The 17,016-nt window shown below is 48.0% G+C and overlaps 3 protein-coding genes across 3 annotated transcripts in view; all 3 read left to right on the top strand.

Moving 5' to 3' along the window:
• Nucleotides 1–420: 420 nt before the first annotated feature.
• Nucleotides 421–1,343, top strand: LOC107300502 (bone morphogenetic protein 4-like; the record flags this gene model as incomplete). The annotated part of the gene is made up of 1 exon (XM_029287011.1): nt 421–1,343. A coding segment is annotated over one exon (881 nt), but the record flags the coding sequence as incomplete, so codon positions are not given.
• Nucleotides 1,344–2,514: 1,171 nt separating this feature from the next.
• On the top strand, nt 2,515–5,758 carry LOC107300501 (bone morphogenetic protein 4-like). The gene is made up of 2 exons (XM_029287010.1): nt 2,515–2,523; nt 4,782–5,758. Exons 1-2 carry the CDS (start codon nt 2,515–2,517, stop codon nt 5,658–5,660), a joined length of 888 nt encoding a protein of 295 aa, XP_029142843.1. The 3' UTR covers nt 5,661–5,758.
• A 4,142-nt stretch (nt 5,759–9,900) lies between these two features.
• PPP1R37 (protein phosphatase 1 regulatory subunit 37) overlaps nt 9,901–17,016 on the top strand; it is a gene marked incomplete at its 3' end in the record, with an annotated part of 34,286 nt that continues 27,170 nt past the window's right edge. Inside the window, exon 1 of the mRNA XM_029287012.1 lies at nt 9,901–10,633. Coding sequence (XP_029142845.1) covers nt 9,901–10,633 — 733 coding nt within the window. The remainder of the gene's footprint in view (nt 10,634–17,016) is intronic.

Genomic DNA, 17,016 nt, shown 5'->3' with positions numbered 1-17,016 from the left:
TCCCATCTAGCTTCCGACAAGCAAAGTCAATGGAGGAAGCCTGATTCGCTTAACAACCCCAGCGATTCACTTAACAACCTGTGATTCTCTTAGCAACCCTGGTGATCCGCTTAATAACCATGGTCGAAAGGTTGTAAAATGAGGCACAACTCACTTAACAACTGTCTTGCTTAGCAAAGGAAATGTTGAGCTCCACTGCAGTCGTAAGTTGAGGATTACCTGAGCGTGACCTATCCTAGATAGAAATGACAAGAAAGGTCACACTTGTAAGCTTCCAAGACACACCTGGTTGGCTGGAGAAGGAAATAGGCAGCAGGGCAAGAGACTGCCTGTTAACTTCAGCAAAGCAGTTATTTTATTCGAATTGCCCGTCCTACTTTTCCCTTACTTTTCCTCATATTTTTCCCCCCCCGCATTTAGAGGATTCGGCGCCTGTCTCCGAAGGCGCAGGAAATTCGTTCTACTTCCTGTTCAACCTCACCGCCCTGCCGTCGGAGGAGGAACTGACTGCCCTGGAGTTGCGTCTCTTTCACTCCCCTGAGGAAAGCCACGGCTCACACATCAACGTTTACCATGCCGTGGATCCCCCGCCTGTGTCCCCAAACAAGAGCCGGCTCCTCGCGTGCAAATTGGTGACTCCCGGCCAGCCCAAATGGGTGAGTTTTGATGTGACGGCAGCTTTCCAGAAAGCAAGAGAACAGAAGAAGCGTAACCTCGGGTTTCTCGTGGAGGTGCAGCCTTCAAATAGCAGCCGCCATCTTCCGCACCAACCGGTTTCCCTTCGGGCAAGACGGTCTCCCGGCCAAGAGGAGGCTGAGTGGGCTCTCAAAAGGCCTTTGCTGGTCACCTATAGCCATGACCAAAGAGGGCAACCTCTGAGCCACAGAAAAAGGCAAACCAGAAGCCGCCCTATTCGAGGCAGAGGAGCGGCTAAAGTGCCAGCCTCCGCGAGGAAGCACAAGAGCCTGAGGCCAAAGACTAAAACCGGCGCAAGGTGCAGAAGGCACCGCCTGTTTGTGGACTTCAAGGCGGTGGGATGGAATGACTGGATCATTGCTCCCAGTGGCTACCACGCTTTCTACTGCTCTGGGGACTGCCGCTTTCCGCTGGCCGACCACATGAACTCCTCCAGCCACGCTGTGGTGCAGACCATCCTGAACTCGGTGAACTCCAAAGTGCCCAAGGCCTGCTGCGTCCCCACAGAGCTCAGCCCCATCGCTATGCTTTACCTAGACCAGCACGACATGGTGGTCCTCAAGAGCTATCAAGACATGGTAGTGGACGGATGCGGCTGCCGGTAGAAGCAAAAGCGCCCAGAGTTGTCTTTTGTCAGTACTAAAACTTAGGGGAGGCTCTCGGTAAAAGCGACGGACAATAAAGTCCGGTCTGTATTGCAAAAAGATCAGAATGGTCACTACAACATCACCACAGACAGGAGCTAGATAATATCTTCCCTTACAGAATTAATTTATTTCCAAAGGTTCAGCAACAGCTCTAGGCTGCTACAATGAGATCTTCCCGGAGGGGCCACACTCTGCAGGCCACTGTCGAAAACAGCAAGGCAGTTGGGATTAATCTCATGAACGAGTAATAATCATTTTTGCCTGCTATCTTTTAAGGCAACAATAGGTCAACCACCATCTTGAAGGTAACACTTGTCGCTTCCATCTAGCAGGGATTATGGAAATTACAGCTCAAAACAGCTGGGATGCATGAAATTATCTACCCCTCGTTAGCAATAGCAATAATACTTAAGACTTATATAACCCTTCATAGTGCTTTACAGCCCTTTCTAAGCAGTTTACAGAGTCAGCATATTGCCCCCAGCAATCTGGGTCCTTATTTTACCGACCTCAGAAGGATGGAAAGTTGAGTCAACCTTGAGCCCGCCAGGATCAAACTTCTGGCAGTTGGCAGAGTTAGCCTGCAATACTGCATTCTAACCACTGCCCACCACGGCTCTGTTATTATTGAGTCTCTAGATACTCCAAGAAGATGGTAGAGGACAGGAAGGCCTGGAGGAACGTTGTCCATTGGGTCGCGATGGGTCGGACACGACTTCGCAATTAACAACAACAGATATTCTCATAGACATGACAGCCGTTAGATGAATAATAAATGAAATATTTATCAAGCCTACCACAGTAATAGACCCCAGGCCAAAATTAAAACCAGACAGACATGCTGGAACAAACAGCAAATGCACATAACTAAAGAGAGAGATTAACAGATACCCATGGAACGTTCATTCAATAGCATCTTGTTTTCTGTACTTGCATCTGTTTCGTAGCTTTAGAGAGTTTCTCCAGTCAAAATGTTAATGTTGTGTTAATCAGAATTACGAAGGCAAATATTTGGTATGGAAATTCCTTAACAGGCAGAACAATCCAATCATCCAATTGGATGCAGCTTCTTACCCATCAAAAGATCATTTTGGCTGCAATCAAGAAGGTGGCACAGTGGTGGGTTTACTACTCTCTGGTCAGAAAGGGAATGAAATCTAACACCGGCGAGATGGCCCTGGTCAGAAAGGGAATGAAATTTCCTACACCGGCGAGATGGCCCTGATGTTAGGAGGGTTTCTTGAACCCTCCTAACATCAGGGCCATCTCGCCGGTGTAGGAAATTTGAGGAAACCCACCATTCCTGGGCAACGCGTTACCAACCACAGATGTCTTAATGACAGCTGAGAAACAATATCAACATTTTAACACAAAACAACCTGCTATCTAACCCAGTGAAACAACAACAGCTCTTAGACATCCTGTTAAACCAGGGGTCTTCAAACTTGGCCCTTTTATGACTTGTGGACTTCAACTCCCAGAATTCCTCAGCCAGCCATGCTGGCTGAGGAATTCTGGGAGTTGAAGTCCACAAGTCATAAAAGGGCCAAGTATGAAGACCCCTGTGTTAAACCAAACAAGCTACACTCTAGTTCAGTGTTTCTCAACCTTGACAACTTTAAGGCATGTGGACTTCAACTCCCAGAATTCCACAGCCAGCATTGCTGGCTGTGGAATTCTGGGAGTTGAAGTCCACTGCCTTAAAATTGTCAAGGTTGAGAAACACTGTTCTAGTTCATAATGGAGCAAATGGTGTGAACCCAGCCAGGTGTGGTTTATTCAACGTGCCTATCCAGATGGAAGCTACTTCTCATGTGGCAATAAGCCATCATGTTAACCATGATTCGTGGAAGGCAAGCTTTCCAGATTAACACAAAGCTAACATCCCCTAAAGGCAATTCCTGGTTGGTTTGTTTTTGTGCCACCCCCCAGAAGTGGGGGGGGGGGGAAGGCACAAAACAAACCAAGAGTCCCAATTTCCTATCTAAGAAACCCTGGTTTAAAAAAAGAGCTTTTCTGGGCTAACAGACAATGATTTTTAATCCTGGCTTGGTTTCTTTTGGGGGCTTTACAGCAGACTTGGAGCCGAAAATCAACCATGTTGATGTTGAGCTGGATGGGATTAAAGGCCCAGCAGGGCAAGGCAGCTTAATGTCGGCCCGGGGGGGGGAGGTTATGGAGGGCGCCTGGTTGGGGACCCTAAAAACCTCCCCTTGCCCAGAAAAGTAGCATTCCCGGTTTAAAAAAATCCCTTAATTAACGTGAACTGACTTGCACAGGCCTGGCTGGAATTATCTCCTCATAACCGCCCCAAATTCGCCCGTCCTGAAGCGCCAGAAAGCAACGTCCTAACGGTGAAGACAGCGACGTGACCCCTTCGCCCGGAAATACTAAGCTCTTCCTTAGTCCTCTCTGGCCAGAGGAGGACTGCCAAATCTATGACTTCGGACCAAGGAGCTGGGGGACGAGCAAGGCGCATGCGTCGTTGATTTATTTCTCTCTCTCCCCCCTCCCTGCGTAGCCTTGGGAGAGTGAGGTGAGAGAGCGTGAGCTTTTTCGTCAGCGTCAGGCGGTGGTTTTTTTTTTTTTTGTTCAGTCCGCTTCCCCCATCGGCACATTCGGGATCCTCTTTCGGTTTCCCCTCCCGCCCCCGTACTTTCTTTTTGAATGTTACGTTTTTAAAAATTCGCTTTCACTCTAGAGCCGCCCGCGGTGGGATTCGACGGGGCTGCCTTTCCTCAGACGCCCTGTGAAAAAAAAAAGCGAAAGTGCGGAACCGAAACCCCAACCAGGCGCTTTCCCTCCTGGAGTCGGGAGGGGAGGGGGCGAGCGCGGGAGGCCAGCCAGCCAGCAGCAGCGGGAGAGGGGGGGGAAGGAGGGGTCGGGTCGCTCCGCGCGATAGCTCGCAAAAACCCGCTCGCTGATTCGCCAAACTCGGGGGGGGGAAATAAAAATAAAATAAGCGTGGGACCCTCCTTGGGGAAGCCGGGCATGGGAGTCCGAATACGAGTGACTCGNTCCCATCTAGCTTCCGACAAGCAAAGTCAATGGAGGAAGCCTGATTCGCTTAACAACCCCAGCGATTCACTTAACAACCTGTGATTCTCTTAGCAACCCTGGTGATCCGCTTAATAACCATGGTCGAAAGGTTGTAAAATGAGGCACAACTCACTTAACAACTGTCTTGCTTAGCAAAGGAAATGTTGAGCTCCACTGCGGTCGTAAGTTGAGGATTACCTGAGCGTGACCTATCCTAGATAGAAATGACAAGAAAGGTCACACTTGTAAGCTTCCAAGACACACCTGGTTGGCTGGAGAAGGAAATAGGCAGCAGGGCAAGAGACTGCCTGTTAACTTCAGCAAAGCAGTTATTTTATTCGAATTGCCCGTCCTACTTTTCCCTTACTTTTCCTCATTTTTTCCCCCCCGCATTTAGAGGATTCGGCGCCTGTCTCCGAAGGCGCAGGAAATTCGTTCTACTTCCTGTTCAACCTCACCGCCCTGCCGTCGGAGGAGGAACTGACTGCCCTGGAGTTGCGTCTCTTTCACTCCCCTGAGGAAAGCCACGGCTCACACATCAACGTTTACCATGCCGTGGATCCCCTGCCTGTGTCCCCAAACAAGAGCCGGCTCCTCGCGTGCAAATTGGTGACTCCCGGCCAGCCCAAATGGGTGAGTTTTGATGTGACGGCAGCTTTCCAGAAAGCAAGAGAACAGAAGAAGCATCACCTCGGGTTTCTCGTGGAGGTGCAGCCTTCAAATAGCAGCCGCCATCTTCCGCACCAACCGGTTTCCCTTCGGGCAAGACGGTCTCCCGGCCAAGAGGAGGCTGAGTGGGCTCTCAAAAGGCCTTTGCTGGTCACCTATAGCCATGACCAAAGAGGGCAACCTCTGAGCCACAGAAAAAGGCAAACCAGAAGCCGCCCTATTCGAGGCAGAGGAGCGGCTAAAGTGCCAGCCTCCGCAAGGAAGCACAAGAGCCTGAGGCCAAAGACTAAAACCGGCGCAAGGTGCAGAAGGCACCGCCTGTTTGTGGACTTCAAGGCGGTGGGATGGAATGACTGGATCATTGCTCCCAGTGGCTACCACGCTTTCTACTGCTCTGGGGACTGCCGCTTTCCGCTGGCCGACCACATGAACTCCTCCAGCCACGCTGTGGTGCAGACCATCCTGAACTCGGTGAACTCCAAAGTGCCCAAGGCCTGCTGCGTCCCCACAGAGCTCAGCCCCATCGCTATGCTTTACCTAGACCAGCACGACATGGTGGTCCTCAAGAGCTATCAAGACATGGTAGTGGACGGATGCGGCTGCCGGTAGAAGCAAAAGCGCCCAGAGTTGTCTTTTGTCAGTGCTAAAACTTAGGGGAGGCTCTCGGTAAAAGCGATGGACAATAAAGTCCGGTCTGTATTGCAAAAGGATCAGAATGGTCACTACAACATCAGCACAGACAGGAGCTAGATAAAATCTTCCCTTACAGAATTAATTTATTTCCAAAGGTTCAGCAACAGCTCTAGGCTGCTACAATGAGATCTTCCCGGAGGGGCCACACTCTGCAGGCCACTATCGAAAACAGCAAGGCAGTTGGGATTAATCTCATGAACGAGTAATAATCATTTTTGCCTGCTATCTTTTAAGGCAACAATAGGTCAACCACCATCTTGAAGGTAATACTTGTCGCTTCCATCTAGCAGGGATTATGGAAATTACAGCTCAAAACAGCTGGGATGCATGAAATTATCTACCCCTCGTTAGCAATAGCAATAATACTTAAGACTTATATAACCCTTCATAGTGCTTTACAGCCCTTTCTAAGCAGTTTACAGAGTCAGCATATTGCCCCCAGCAATCTGGGTCCTTATTTTACCGACCTCATAAGGATGGAAAATTGAATCAACCTTGAGCCCGCCAGGATCAAACTTCTGGCAGTTGGCAGAGTTAGCCTGCAATACTGCATTCTAACCACTGCCCACCACGGCTCAGTTATTATTGAGTCTCTAGATACTCCAGAAGATGGTAGAGGACAGGAAGGCCTGGAGGAACGTTGTCCATTGGGTCGCGATGGGTCGGACACGACTTTGCAATTAACAACAACAACAGATATTCTCATAGACATGACAGCCGTTAGATGAATAATAAATGAAATATTTATCAAGCCTACCACAGTAATAGACCCCAGGCCAAAATTAAAACCAGACAGACATGCTGGAACAAACAGCAAATGCACATAACTAAAGAGAGAGATTAACAGATACCCATGGAACGTTCATTCAATAGCATCTTGTTTTCTGTACTTGCATCTGTTTCGTAGCTTTAGAGAGTTTCTCCAGTCAAAATGTTAATGTTGTGTTAATCAGAATGACGAAGGCAAATATTTGGTATGGAAATTCCTTAACAGGCAGAACAATCCAATCCTCCAATTGCATGCAGCTTCTTACCCATCAAAAGACCATTTTGGCTGCAATCCCATGGGGCCTTAGAAGGTGGCACAGAGTGGTGGGTTTACTACTCTCTGGTCAGAAAAGGAATGAAATCTAACACAAAGAGTTTTCTTGAGCCCTTCTAACATCAGGGCCATCTCGCCAGTGTAGGAAGTTTGAGGAAACCCACCATTCCTGGGCAACGCGTTACCAACCACAGATGTCTTAATGACAGCTGAGGAACAATATCAACATTTTAACACAAAACAACCTGCTATCTAACCCAATGTAACAGCTCTTAGACATCCTGTTAAACCAGGGGTCTTCAAACTTGGCCCTTTTATGACTTGTGGACTTCAACTCCCAGAATTCCTCAGCCAGCCATGCTGGCTGAGGAATTCTGGGAGTTGAAGTCCACAAGTCATAAAAGGGCCAAGTATGAAGACCCCTGTCTTAAAGCAAACAAGCTACATTCTAGTTCATCTGAGCAAATGGTGTGAACCCAGCCAAGTGTGGTTTATTCAACGTGCCTATCCAGATGGAAGCTACTTCTCATGTGGCAATACGCCATCATGTTAACCATGATTCGTGGAAGGCAAGCTTTCCAGATTAACACAAAGCTAACATCCCCTAAAGGCAATTCCTGGTTGGTTTGTTTTTGTGCCACCCCCCAGAAGTGGGGGGGGGGAGGCACAAAACAAACCAAGACTCCCAATTTCCTATCTAAGAAACCCTGGTTTTAAAAAAAAGAGCTTTTCTGGACTAACAATGATTTTTAATCCTGGCTTGGTTTCTTTTGGGGGCTTTACAGCAGACTTGGAGCCGAAAATCAACCATGTTGATGTTGAGCTGGATGGGATTAAAGGCCCAGCAGGGCAAGGCAGCTTAATGTCGGCCCGGGGGGGGGGAGGTTATGGAGGGCGCCTGGTTGGGGACCCTAAAAACCTCCCCTTGCCCAGAAAAGTAGCATTCCCGGTTTAAAAAAATCCCTTAATTAACGTGAACTGACTTGCACAGGCCTGGCTGGAATTATCTCCTCATAACCGCCCCAAATTCGCCCGTCCTGAAGCGCCAGAAAGCAACGTCCTAACGGTGAAGACAGCGACGTGACCCCTTCGCCCGGAAATACTAAGCTCTTCCTTAGTCCTCTCTGGCCAGAGGAGGACTGCCAAATCTATGACTTCGGACCAAGGAGCTGGGGGACGAGCAAGGCGCATGCGTCATTTATTTATTTCTCTCTCTCTCCCCCTCCCTGCGTAGCCTCGGGAGAGTGAGGTGAGAGAGCGTGAGCTTTTTCGTCAGCGTCAGGCGGTGGTTTTGTTTTTTTTTGTTCAGTCCGCTTCCCCCATCGGCACATTCGGGATCCTCTTTCGGTTTCCCCTCCCGCCCCCGTACTTTCTTTTTGAACGTTACGTTTTTAAAAATTCGCTTTCACTCTAGAGCCGCCCGCGGTGGGATTCGACGGGGCTGCCTTTCCTCAGACGCCCTGTGGAAAAAAAAGCGAAAGTGCGGAACCGAAACCCAAACCAGGCGCTTTCCCTCCTGGAGTCGGGAGAGGAGGGGGCGAGCGCGGGAGGCCAGCCAGCCAGCAGCAGCGGGAGAGGGGGGGGAAGGAGGGGTCGGGTCGCTCCGCGCGATAGCTCGCAAAAACCCGCTCGCTGATTCGCCAAACTCGGGGGGGGGAAATAAAAATAAAATAAGCGTGGGACCCTCCTTGGGGAAGCCGGGCATGGGAGTCCGAATACGAGTGACTCGGGAATCCTAGGACCGCAGCTGGCTTGGGGGAGACGAGCGGGAACGAAAGCCGAGCCACCCGGCTAACGCTGTGTCGAAAGTGCGTCGGCCGATGCGCAGGCCGAAAGCGCACTTAGTCCTGGCGGCGGCGGCGGCGGCTGGGAGAGGCGGCTTCTTTCGCGTCCGCACCTGGCTGAGGCGGCGGCGGCGGCGGCGGTAGGCCTTGGTCGCCTCGCGCAGCGGCTGCTCCTCCGCCGTTCCCTGCCTCGTTAGCGGCTTTGGCCTCCCGCTTGCCCGCCCTCCTGCCTCCCCCGAGTCCCGGCGCTCCGCTGCTCCTCCGGGTGCGTATTTCAACCCGGCGGCCTCTCTCCTGCTGCCGCCGCCCGCCTCGTCCCGAAGGAAGTGGGGAAGGGGCTCCCGAGGCTCCGCGCCTGGGAGGAAAGCCCTTCCCGGGACGCGCTCCTTCCTTCGCCTGGCCGCTCCCGGAGCTCCTGCTTGCTTATACCTGGAGAGGGTTTTCCTTCTCTGCACCTCCCCAGAGATCCCCCCCCTTCCTTCTCCCCCTCCCCACCCCACCCAGTGGACGGTATATTTCTCTCTTCCTTTCGCCCAAAAACTGACTCCATACCTCGGGGGGCGGGGAATAATTCCCACCCCCCAACTTTTCTTTGCAGGAGCCAAATTGCACGTGCATGCTTCTGCAAAAAAGTATCTCTTCCCACCCCATTATTTTTTTTTAAAAAAAAAAACATCTTTTCTGCACCAAGAGCGGACCCTCGTGGGTGCTTTTATTGGACTTGTGTCAGCTGCGGCTTATTTATTTTGTGGGCCTTGCGGTTCGCGCTTGTGTAAACTTTTCTTTTTGCTCTGTTGGGAGAGCTGCTGTGAGACGTGTTTTATCGTCCGGTTATTTAGTCCGATGCGTTTCCGGCTTATGCACACCCTACCTGATCCTTTTTTTTTTTTCCTGGGAAGGGTAATGAAACCGAATGGTTTTCTTTGTTTTGCAGGCTACAAGGGGATTGCTGGGACCCTTTGGTTATCCTCAGCTCCCCATAATTCATCCCTCTCCCCAATCCAGGTTGTTCCCTAGATGCTGTGTCTCTCCTAACAGGCACTTCCTTCTAATCTCAGGCGAGGGTTTTACTTCACCCTTGCATTCTATCTCTTTACTCTCCTCCCCTGTCCCCAGTTTCTTTTAATCTTCACTCATGCTTCATGTAGCGGCTTCCTTTGGTTCAACAAGAGCTCAGCCTCTCTTCACTACTGCTTATAAGGAGAAGGCCTGGAAAACGTGAGAGCTTCTTTCTTTTTTGTTCCCCCTTTCCTGAAGGGGGGGTGAGCAGCAAAAAGATAGGAAGGGAAAAAGGTGAGTTCTGTTCCTGAGTAATGACTCCAAAGGACTCATGAGAAGGGAAGAAGGAGCTCCCCCTTTGTCAGACACCCATCTCACCTGCTTGGCTATGGAGTGTGTGCAGGTTTCACCTGTGCAGCAACAAGGCAAAGCTGTTGAGGGGGACCGTGTGCTGCTGCTCCTGCCCGCTCCTGCTGTGCAGAAGGAAGAGGGCTCTGACCCCTGGGCTGCTTCCCAACTGAACAATAGCCAAGATGGCATGAAGGCGTTTCAAGACACTAAGGAGTTTTGTTCCAACAGTACAGAGAGCCTTCCCTCCCAGCAGGACCATCCTTATGTCAGAGATACTGTAGAGCGTTGTACTGCGTGTTCTTTAAAGGAGGACCCGAAGGAGAGTTGTGATGGGGCAGAGGAGGACTTGAAACCGTTGGAGACTTTGAACCATCAGCCGGAACGGTCATTGGTCAACGAAGCGGCTGACGGAAACAACACCTCTTTGGTTGCAGAACCTCTTGGGACGACTGCTCAAGAAGGACTTAGGGACAAGGAACGGTCTGCTTCCGAGCAAAATAAGCATTTGCCTGACAAAGCTGAGTCCTCTTCTCAGAACTGCTGTTTAAGCTTGGAAGCAGCAAGTGGGGACACACCAGCAGATGACCTATTAAACCAGGGTTCTCCACCAGTGGATGAGGGGAAGCTGAAGCCCGGGGCAAAGCATGTGACTTTTCCTTCGGATGAAGACATCGTGTCTGGTGCCGTGGAGCCTAAAGACCCTTGGCGGCATGGTAAGCAAAGATCCCTTGTCCCCAGTACCCTTTTCCTGCGGCTGGATTATACTGATGATGATGTTGATGATGATTATCCGTTCGGTCAAGTCTGACTCTTGGCGATTCTGAGGGCCAGGTCTCTCCACATCTTCTGATCTTGCACTGCTTTGAGTTGTTCTGTGCTCTGGCTGGTGTCATCTTTCATGGTGTCCAGCCACTGTGTTCTCTGGCAGCCTGATTCCCTTTTCCCTTCAACTCTTCCAAATGTCATTGCTTCCACCCTTCCCCCCCCCCTCGGGGACATGGCCAAAGTAAGTGAGACGCAGTTTTGTGATTTTTGCCTTTTAGTGCCATGCTTGTTAGTCACCCCTGCTGTCCAAGGAATAAGCAGGAGGCCTTCTCTGGCACCACAGCTCAAATGACTTCAAATCTAAGGCAGTTACGTTAAATAGAGATTAGGTGCTTCGTTTGTTTTGCAGTCGTTAGGATTTTGCAGAATGTTTCATTCAAATTATTCTCATGAAGTATTCTGAATTGGAGGCAATTGAGAGAGACAGAGAGGGAGAGACCTTTGCACTCCACTAACAGTAAATCATTATTTATTTGCATTTGATTTTTATTGGGCACGTTTCTGCTGAAAAGGCTTCAAACCTCATGACTAATCCGGACTACCGTTGCAGAACACAAAAATCCTATTTAAGAGGATACATGACAAAATACTAAAAGCTGACTTAACTGTACAGCAGTTAATTAAAAAAGCAGCCAATCACTAGGCAGGGAAGGCTCTTGAAAACAGACTTTTATTGAGTAAGTCATAAAAGGAGGAGGCAAATTGGCACGACTCCATACACTAAAAATGGTAGCTGCTACAGTGACAGGATCATGAGTTCCCCCAAAAGTGTCAGTTCAGGATTGTTCAGGTTTTCAGAGAAGGTAATAAGGTTGCTGACATCTGTTGGGTTTTTTTTTTTGCACATTTAGCTTACCTGAATCAGGCCACGGTTAAAAGTGGACATTTTAAAAAAAAATTAAAAACCCCAAATGTTGGCAATATTAATTTTACTGACGAGACTGAAAATTCATTACTTCCCAGCCAATAAAGAAGTGCTTTTTGTTTTATGTAATACATGACAAGGAAAAATAAAACTTCCCAGGCACTAAATGGAGAGGTTGCTTGTTTTTAAACATGCTAATTATCTGGTTTTCTAAAATATCAATAAATGCACATTTTTAACCATTAAATTATTCGTTTTTGAGAAAGGCTTCCTGACAAAAAGACTGAAGAAAGTTTGTTTTTACTTCCAGGCTTTTGGAGGTTACTTTTCCTTTGTGTTAATGTAAATAACATCCTGAGTGTTTAGTTATATCTTAAAAATCCATAACGGGAATGGTTAAGGCAAACCTAACCACAGAACTTCTTGATTGTCACGAATTCAGATCTTTGAGATTGCAATAATAAAAATAATGCTGCATTAATGTTTTAATAGGATCCAGTTTAGTGTGTATACGTGTGTCTGTGTGTATAATGTTTCAATAACTTAGTCTGTGGCTACTGATGTCCTTATTTAGCAAAGGAATTGCACATGAATGATGTAAGAGTGGGAACAGTGACTCCGTGGCTTAGGGAAATATGATGCGGTTGGACAGTGTAGTCCAGGGGTAGGCAACCTTGGCTCTTTTATGACTGGTGGACTTCAACTCCCAGAATTCCTGAGCCAGCCACGCTGAGGGGAAAGGAAGAGGTTTCCAAGCTGAGCCATGCTGGCTCAGGAATTCTGGGAGTTGAAGTCCACAAGTTTTAAGTTGCCAAGGTTGAGGACCCCTGATATAGGGCAGGGGTAGGCAACCTTGGCTCTTTTATGACTCGTGGACTTCAACTCCCAGAATTCCTGAGCCAGCCACGCTGAGGGGAAAGGGAGAGGTTTCCATGCTGAGCAATGCTGGCTCAGGAATTCTGGGAGTTGAAGTCCACCAGTCATAAAAGAGCCNCACATGTTCCTGTGATGTTTCAATTGGTCATTATTCTTTTTGCCTATCATTTTTATAATTTCCACAGGTAGTCCTTGACTTACAACAGTTCATTTAGTGACCAAAATTACAACAGCACTGAAAAAAGTGACTTATGACCATTTTTCACGTGGCCGTTCAGCATGCCCATGGTCACGTGATTAAAATTCAAACGCTTGGCACCTGGCTCCTATTTATGACGGTGGCAGCGTCATAGGGTCACGTGATGAAGCAAACTCAGCGGGGAAGCCAGACTCACTTAACAACCATGTTACTAATTTAACATGGTTAAGTGGTGATTCACTTAAAAACTGACAAGAAAGGTCGTAAAACAGGGCAAAACTCACTTAACGACTGTCTTGCTTAACGACATAATTTTTGGGCTCAATTATGGTTGTGAGTCGAAGACTACCTGTATTATAGAAAGCTCCATTAAACAGTTTGTTTTTATTGAGATAATTAGAATACGTATGTATCTTTTCTTAAAAGATAGAGAGCGTCCTTTGTGATCTGTTTAATTTTTGGTAACCTCTTGGGTTTATCCATATAGTTTTTCTAGGAAAAACCTAGGAAAACAGACGCAGTTTGCCATTGTCTTCTGGATTTTATTTTATTTTATTTTTTGCCTAAGAGTGAACACTCTTCTCATAAGTATGTGGAATAGAAGCAGAAAAGTGGTGGGGTGCTGGTTGATACAAATGTCCTGGTGGTAAAAAATTTCCACTCCTAACGATGAGGCATACTCTATCAGAACTAGCAATATTTTCCATTTTTTCCCCATTTTCATCAGGTCCTAAACAAAACTGATAATGCCAGTAGTTGAGACGGTGCATTATTAACTATTTCAGAAGTGTAACGTTGCAAAAAACGGGTTTTGTTTCAGAAAGTCATGACTTTTAGAAAAGGATAGCATTTTGTCGTCGTCGTCGTTTTGGTCCAGGTCCTTGAATGTGAATTTTACAGAACTGTGTGCAGGGTGTGTGTGTGTGTGTGTGTGTGTGTGTGTAGGACAGTAATGTACTTTCCCTTGGATCGTCATCTTTATATTGTAAGCACTTGATCTCTGTCAAAAATCACGAGATGTTTTTCTTTTCTTTTCTTTTGGGAAACCTCTAGAGTTCTTTTAGCTCTAATCTTATGTATGTATAAGGGTAATGTTGACTTTTCTGTGCTTCTGTGTGATATATTTGAGGATTTCCTGTGCTGGTGCTTCGGCTCCTTCTTTAATTACAGCATTAGCGCGTCTGGAGGCAATTTGGAGTACAGTAGTGAAATATTTTTGGTCAGGCTCACTGAATTCTTGGTCTTGAGAAATTAAACGGACATGTAGAAAGCTAGTTTGAATCCATTGACACCAGGAACTTCCTTGTTGAATGCACGTACACTACAGGTTTTTGAAAATGCAGACATTTTTTTTTCCTATCTGCTGACTAATAATCCTATAAACACCTTTAGTGTTGCCTTCTTTAACCTATAGATGATGGCTAAGACCAAGGAGGGTTGGGTTGAGGAAGCTGATTCAGAATATTCCTCCTCCTCTTCTACTCCTCCTCCTCCTCTCCTCCTCCTCCTCCTCCTCCTCCTCCTCCTCCTTTTTTCCTTTCTCTTCTCCTTTCTCTTCTCCTCCCCTCTATTCCCTTTGCTTCTCTCCTCCTCCTCCTTAACTCTGCCCGCCCATCTTTTCATCTCTATCACCAAGTATATCTGCCTAATGCTGGTAGGGGATTATTTGCACTGCAAATCCAGAGCTTTGTGAACCAGACATAGTAGACGTAGCTCCTGCCATGGCTTATTTAGATGAAACCACATTACTATACAATGTTTGTAGTTGGTACATGTCAGTGGCACCTGCGCTCAAAGCACCATGAGATCGGTTAACATCTAGCTCAGGGGTAGGCAGCCTTGGCTCTTTTATGACTCGTGGACTTCAACTCCCAGAATTCCTGAGCCAGCATGGGGGAACTATGGCCCCTTCATGACTTGGGGACTTCAACTCCCAGAATTCCTCAGCCAGCATGGCTCAGCATGGAAACCTCTCCCTTTCCCCTCAGCATGGGTGGCTCAGGAATTCTGGAAGTTGAAGTCCACGAGTCATAAAAGAGCCAAGGTTGCCTACCCGTGGCCTAGTCTGTGCAGCCATTAGGTCTGCAATAAGGCCCATTTAGAGCTGGGGTCTTCAAACTTGGCCCTTTTATGACTGGTGGACTTCAACTCCCAGAATTCCTGAGCCAGAATGGCTCAGCATGGAAACCACCCTTTCCCCTCAGCATGGCTGGCTCAGGAATTCTGGGAGTTGAAGTCCACGAGTCATAAAAGAGCCAAGGTTGCCTACCCCTGAGCTAGGTTTATTGAAGTCAGTAGATGGAATCCGATGAGACCCTCCCGTCGTTCCTTTTATACGCACGTCTGGCTGTTTGCACATCGAAATCCTCCAGCGTCTGGAGCTTCTACAGCTGTCTTTTATTTCATGAGCATGCCTTGAACTAACCTTCTTGAAGTGGCAGGAGCGCTGTATGCCAACTTGGGCAACTTTAAAGCTAGCGGACTTCAGCTCCCAGATTCCCCCCCCCCCCCGGTCAGCATGCCACTTGCCTTCCAATATTCCATATTTGAGAAACAGCTGACGTGCAGAAAAAACAAGCAAACCAACCCAATAATGAACACCTGTGTTTTGAAAAACAAACAAGCCAAGGTTTGGCAAAACACACAAGCTTCTGTGAAATAAATTACGTAACAAATCAACAATACTTCCCAAAAATAGAGAACTCGGGAGCAGAGACAAAGCACTCTTTATCTTCCTATTTATAGACGGTTATCTGTTCTCCCCGAAGGGATTCTTATTTAACACAGGAGACCAGCTCCAGGGCTGTTGATAAGCCTAAAATAACTTGAGTTAGGAACATGTTGAAACCGCCTTCTCTCCTGGAGGCAGAAGAGATAACTGGGATTCTCTGGCCAAGACTGTTTAAAAAGGGTAGTGTTACCTGTGGATCCAGTCCTATGGAAGACAGTTGGTCTGGTGCCCAGATGGTAATAAGGAGTTGTTAGTTGCGAAGTTGTGTCTGACCCATCGCGACCCCGTAGGACAACATTCCTCCAGGCCTTCCTGTCCTCTGCCATCTTCTGGAGTCCGTTGAAGCTCACGCCTCCTGCTTCAGTGACTCCATCCAGCCACCTCCTTCTCTGTCGTCCCCTTCTTCTATTGCCCTCCATCTTTCCCAGCATTACGCTCTTCTCCAGGGAGTCCTTCCTTCTATTTAGGTGGCCAAAGTACTTGAGTTTCAACTTCAGGATCTGGCCTTCTAAAGAGCAGTCGGGGTTGATCTCCTCTAGGACGGACCGGTTGGATCGCCTTGCAGTCCAGGGGACTCGCAGGAGTCTTCTCCAGCACCAGAGTTCAAAGGCCTCCATTCTTTGGCGCTCAGCCTTTCTTATGGTCCAACTTTCATATCCATACATTGCAACTGGGAAAACCACGGCCTTGACTATACGCACTTTTGTTGGCAGGGGGATGTCTCTGCTTTTTAGTATGCTGTCTAGATTTGCCATAGCTTTCCTCCCCAGGAGCAAGCGTCTTTTAATTTCTTGGCTGCAGTCCCCATCTGTGGCGATCTTGGAGCCTTATTATTATTAATAATTATTATTAATCATTATTCATGATTAATAAGGAGAGGCAGACTTAAAAGGGAACTGGAAGGGGCTTCAGACATGGTTGAAGAATAATTCTAGAGACCAGATAGCTGGGGCAACTAGAGAGAAACTTTGAGGATGAATCACATGGTCAACTCGGGTGTTTGCTGGTTTTTCTTTTTTTATTTACAAAAGACAGACTTTAAGCCATCTGGGTAAGCAACCCACTTAAGTAGGTCTGTCTGGTTGCGATTCCTTTTGCAAATGGGGTTTTTCCTCGGGGCAGGAGCCCTGCTGCATTCCCTCCAAAATGCACACTGCGGTTGAGCGGTGGATGTGGCTTCCGCCATAGATTCACAACAAGCCTCCTTGAGCTTCTTCGCACCTCTCACCTATAAATAGGATAAATGGGATTGTCCCGAAATGCTTTGAACCTCGGTGGTTTTTCAGCTCTGACCACTTGAAAATGGCTGGACCTCAACTCCCAGCATTCCCCAGCCCAGCCGTAAAGGGCGGGGAATTCTTGGGAGTTGAAGTCCGCGCCTCTTAAAATTGCAGCCCAGCTGGGGATTCGTCGTTCACACCTGAGTTATATTCCAAGAAACTCTTTAAGCTCTCAGAATGATATATATGCCGGTGTTTCTCGACTCCCAGAATTCCCCAGGGCCAGCCGTAAAGGCTGGGGAATTCTGGGAATTGAAGTCCACCCATCTTAAAGTCGCCACTGTTGGGTGGGGGGAAACCCCTGCTTTACATACAGTATA

Source organism: Protobothrops mucrosquamatus, unplaced genomic scaffold (genome assembly GCF_001527695.2).
Source record: "Protobothrops mucrosquamatus isolate PMUCROS unplaced genomic scaffold, P.Mucros_1.0 scaffold7263, whole genome shotgun sequence".
Taxonomy (NCBI): Eukaryota; Metazoa; Chordata; class Lepidosauria; order Squamata; family Viperidae; genus Protobothrops; species Protobothrops mucrosquamatus.
The sequence above is the reverse complement of the archived record's forward strand: the minus strand, read 5'-3'. Positions and strand labels throughout refer to the sequence as shown.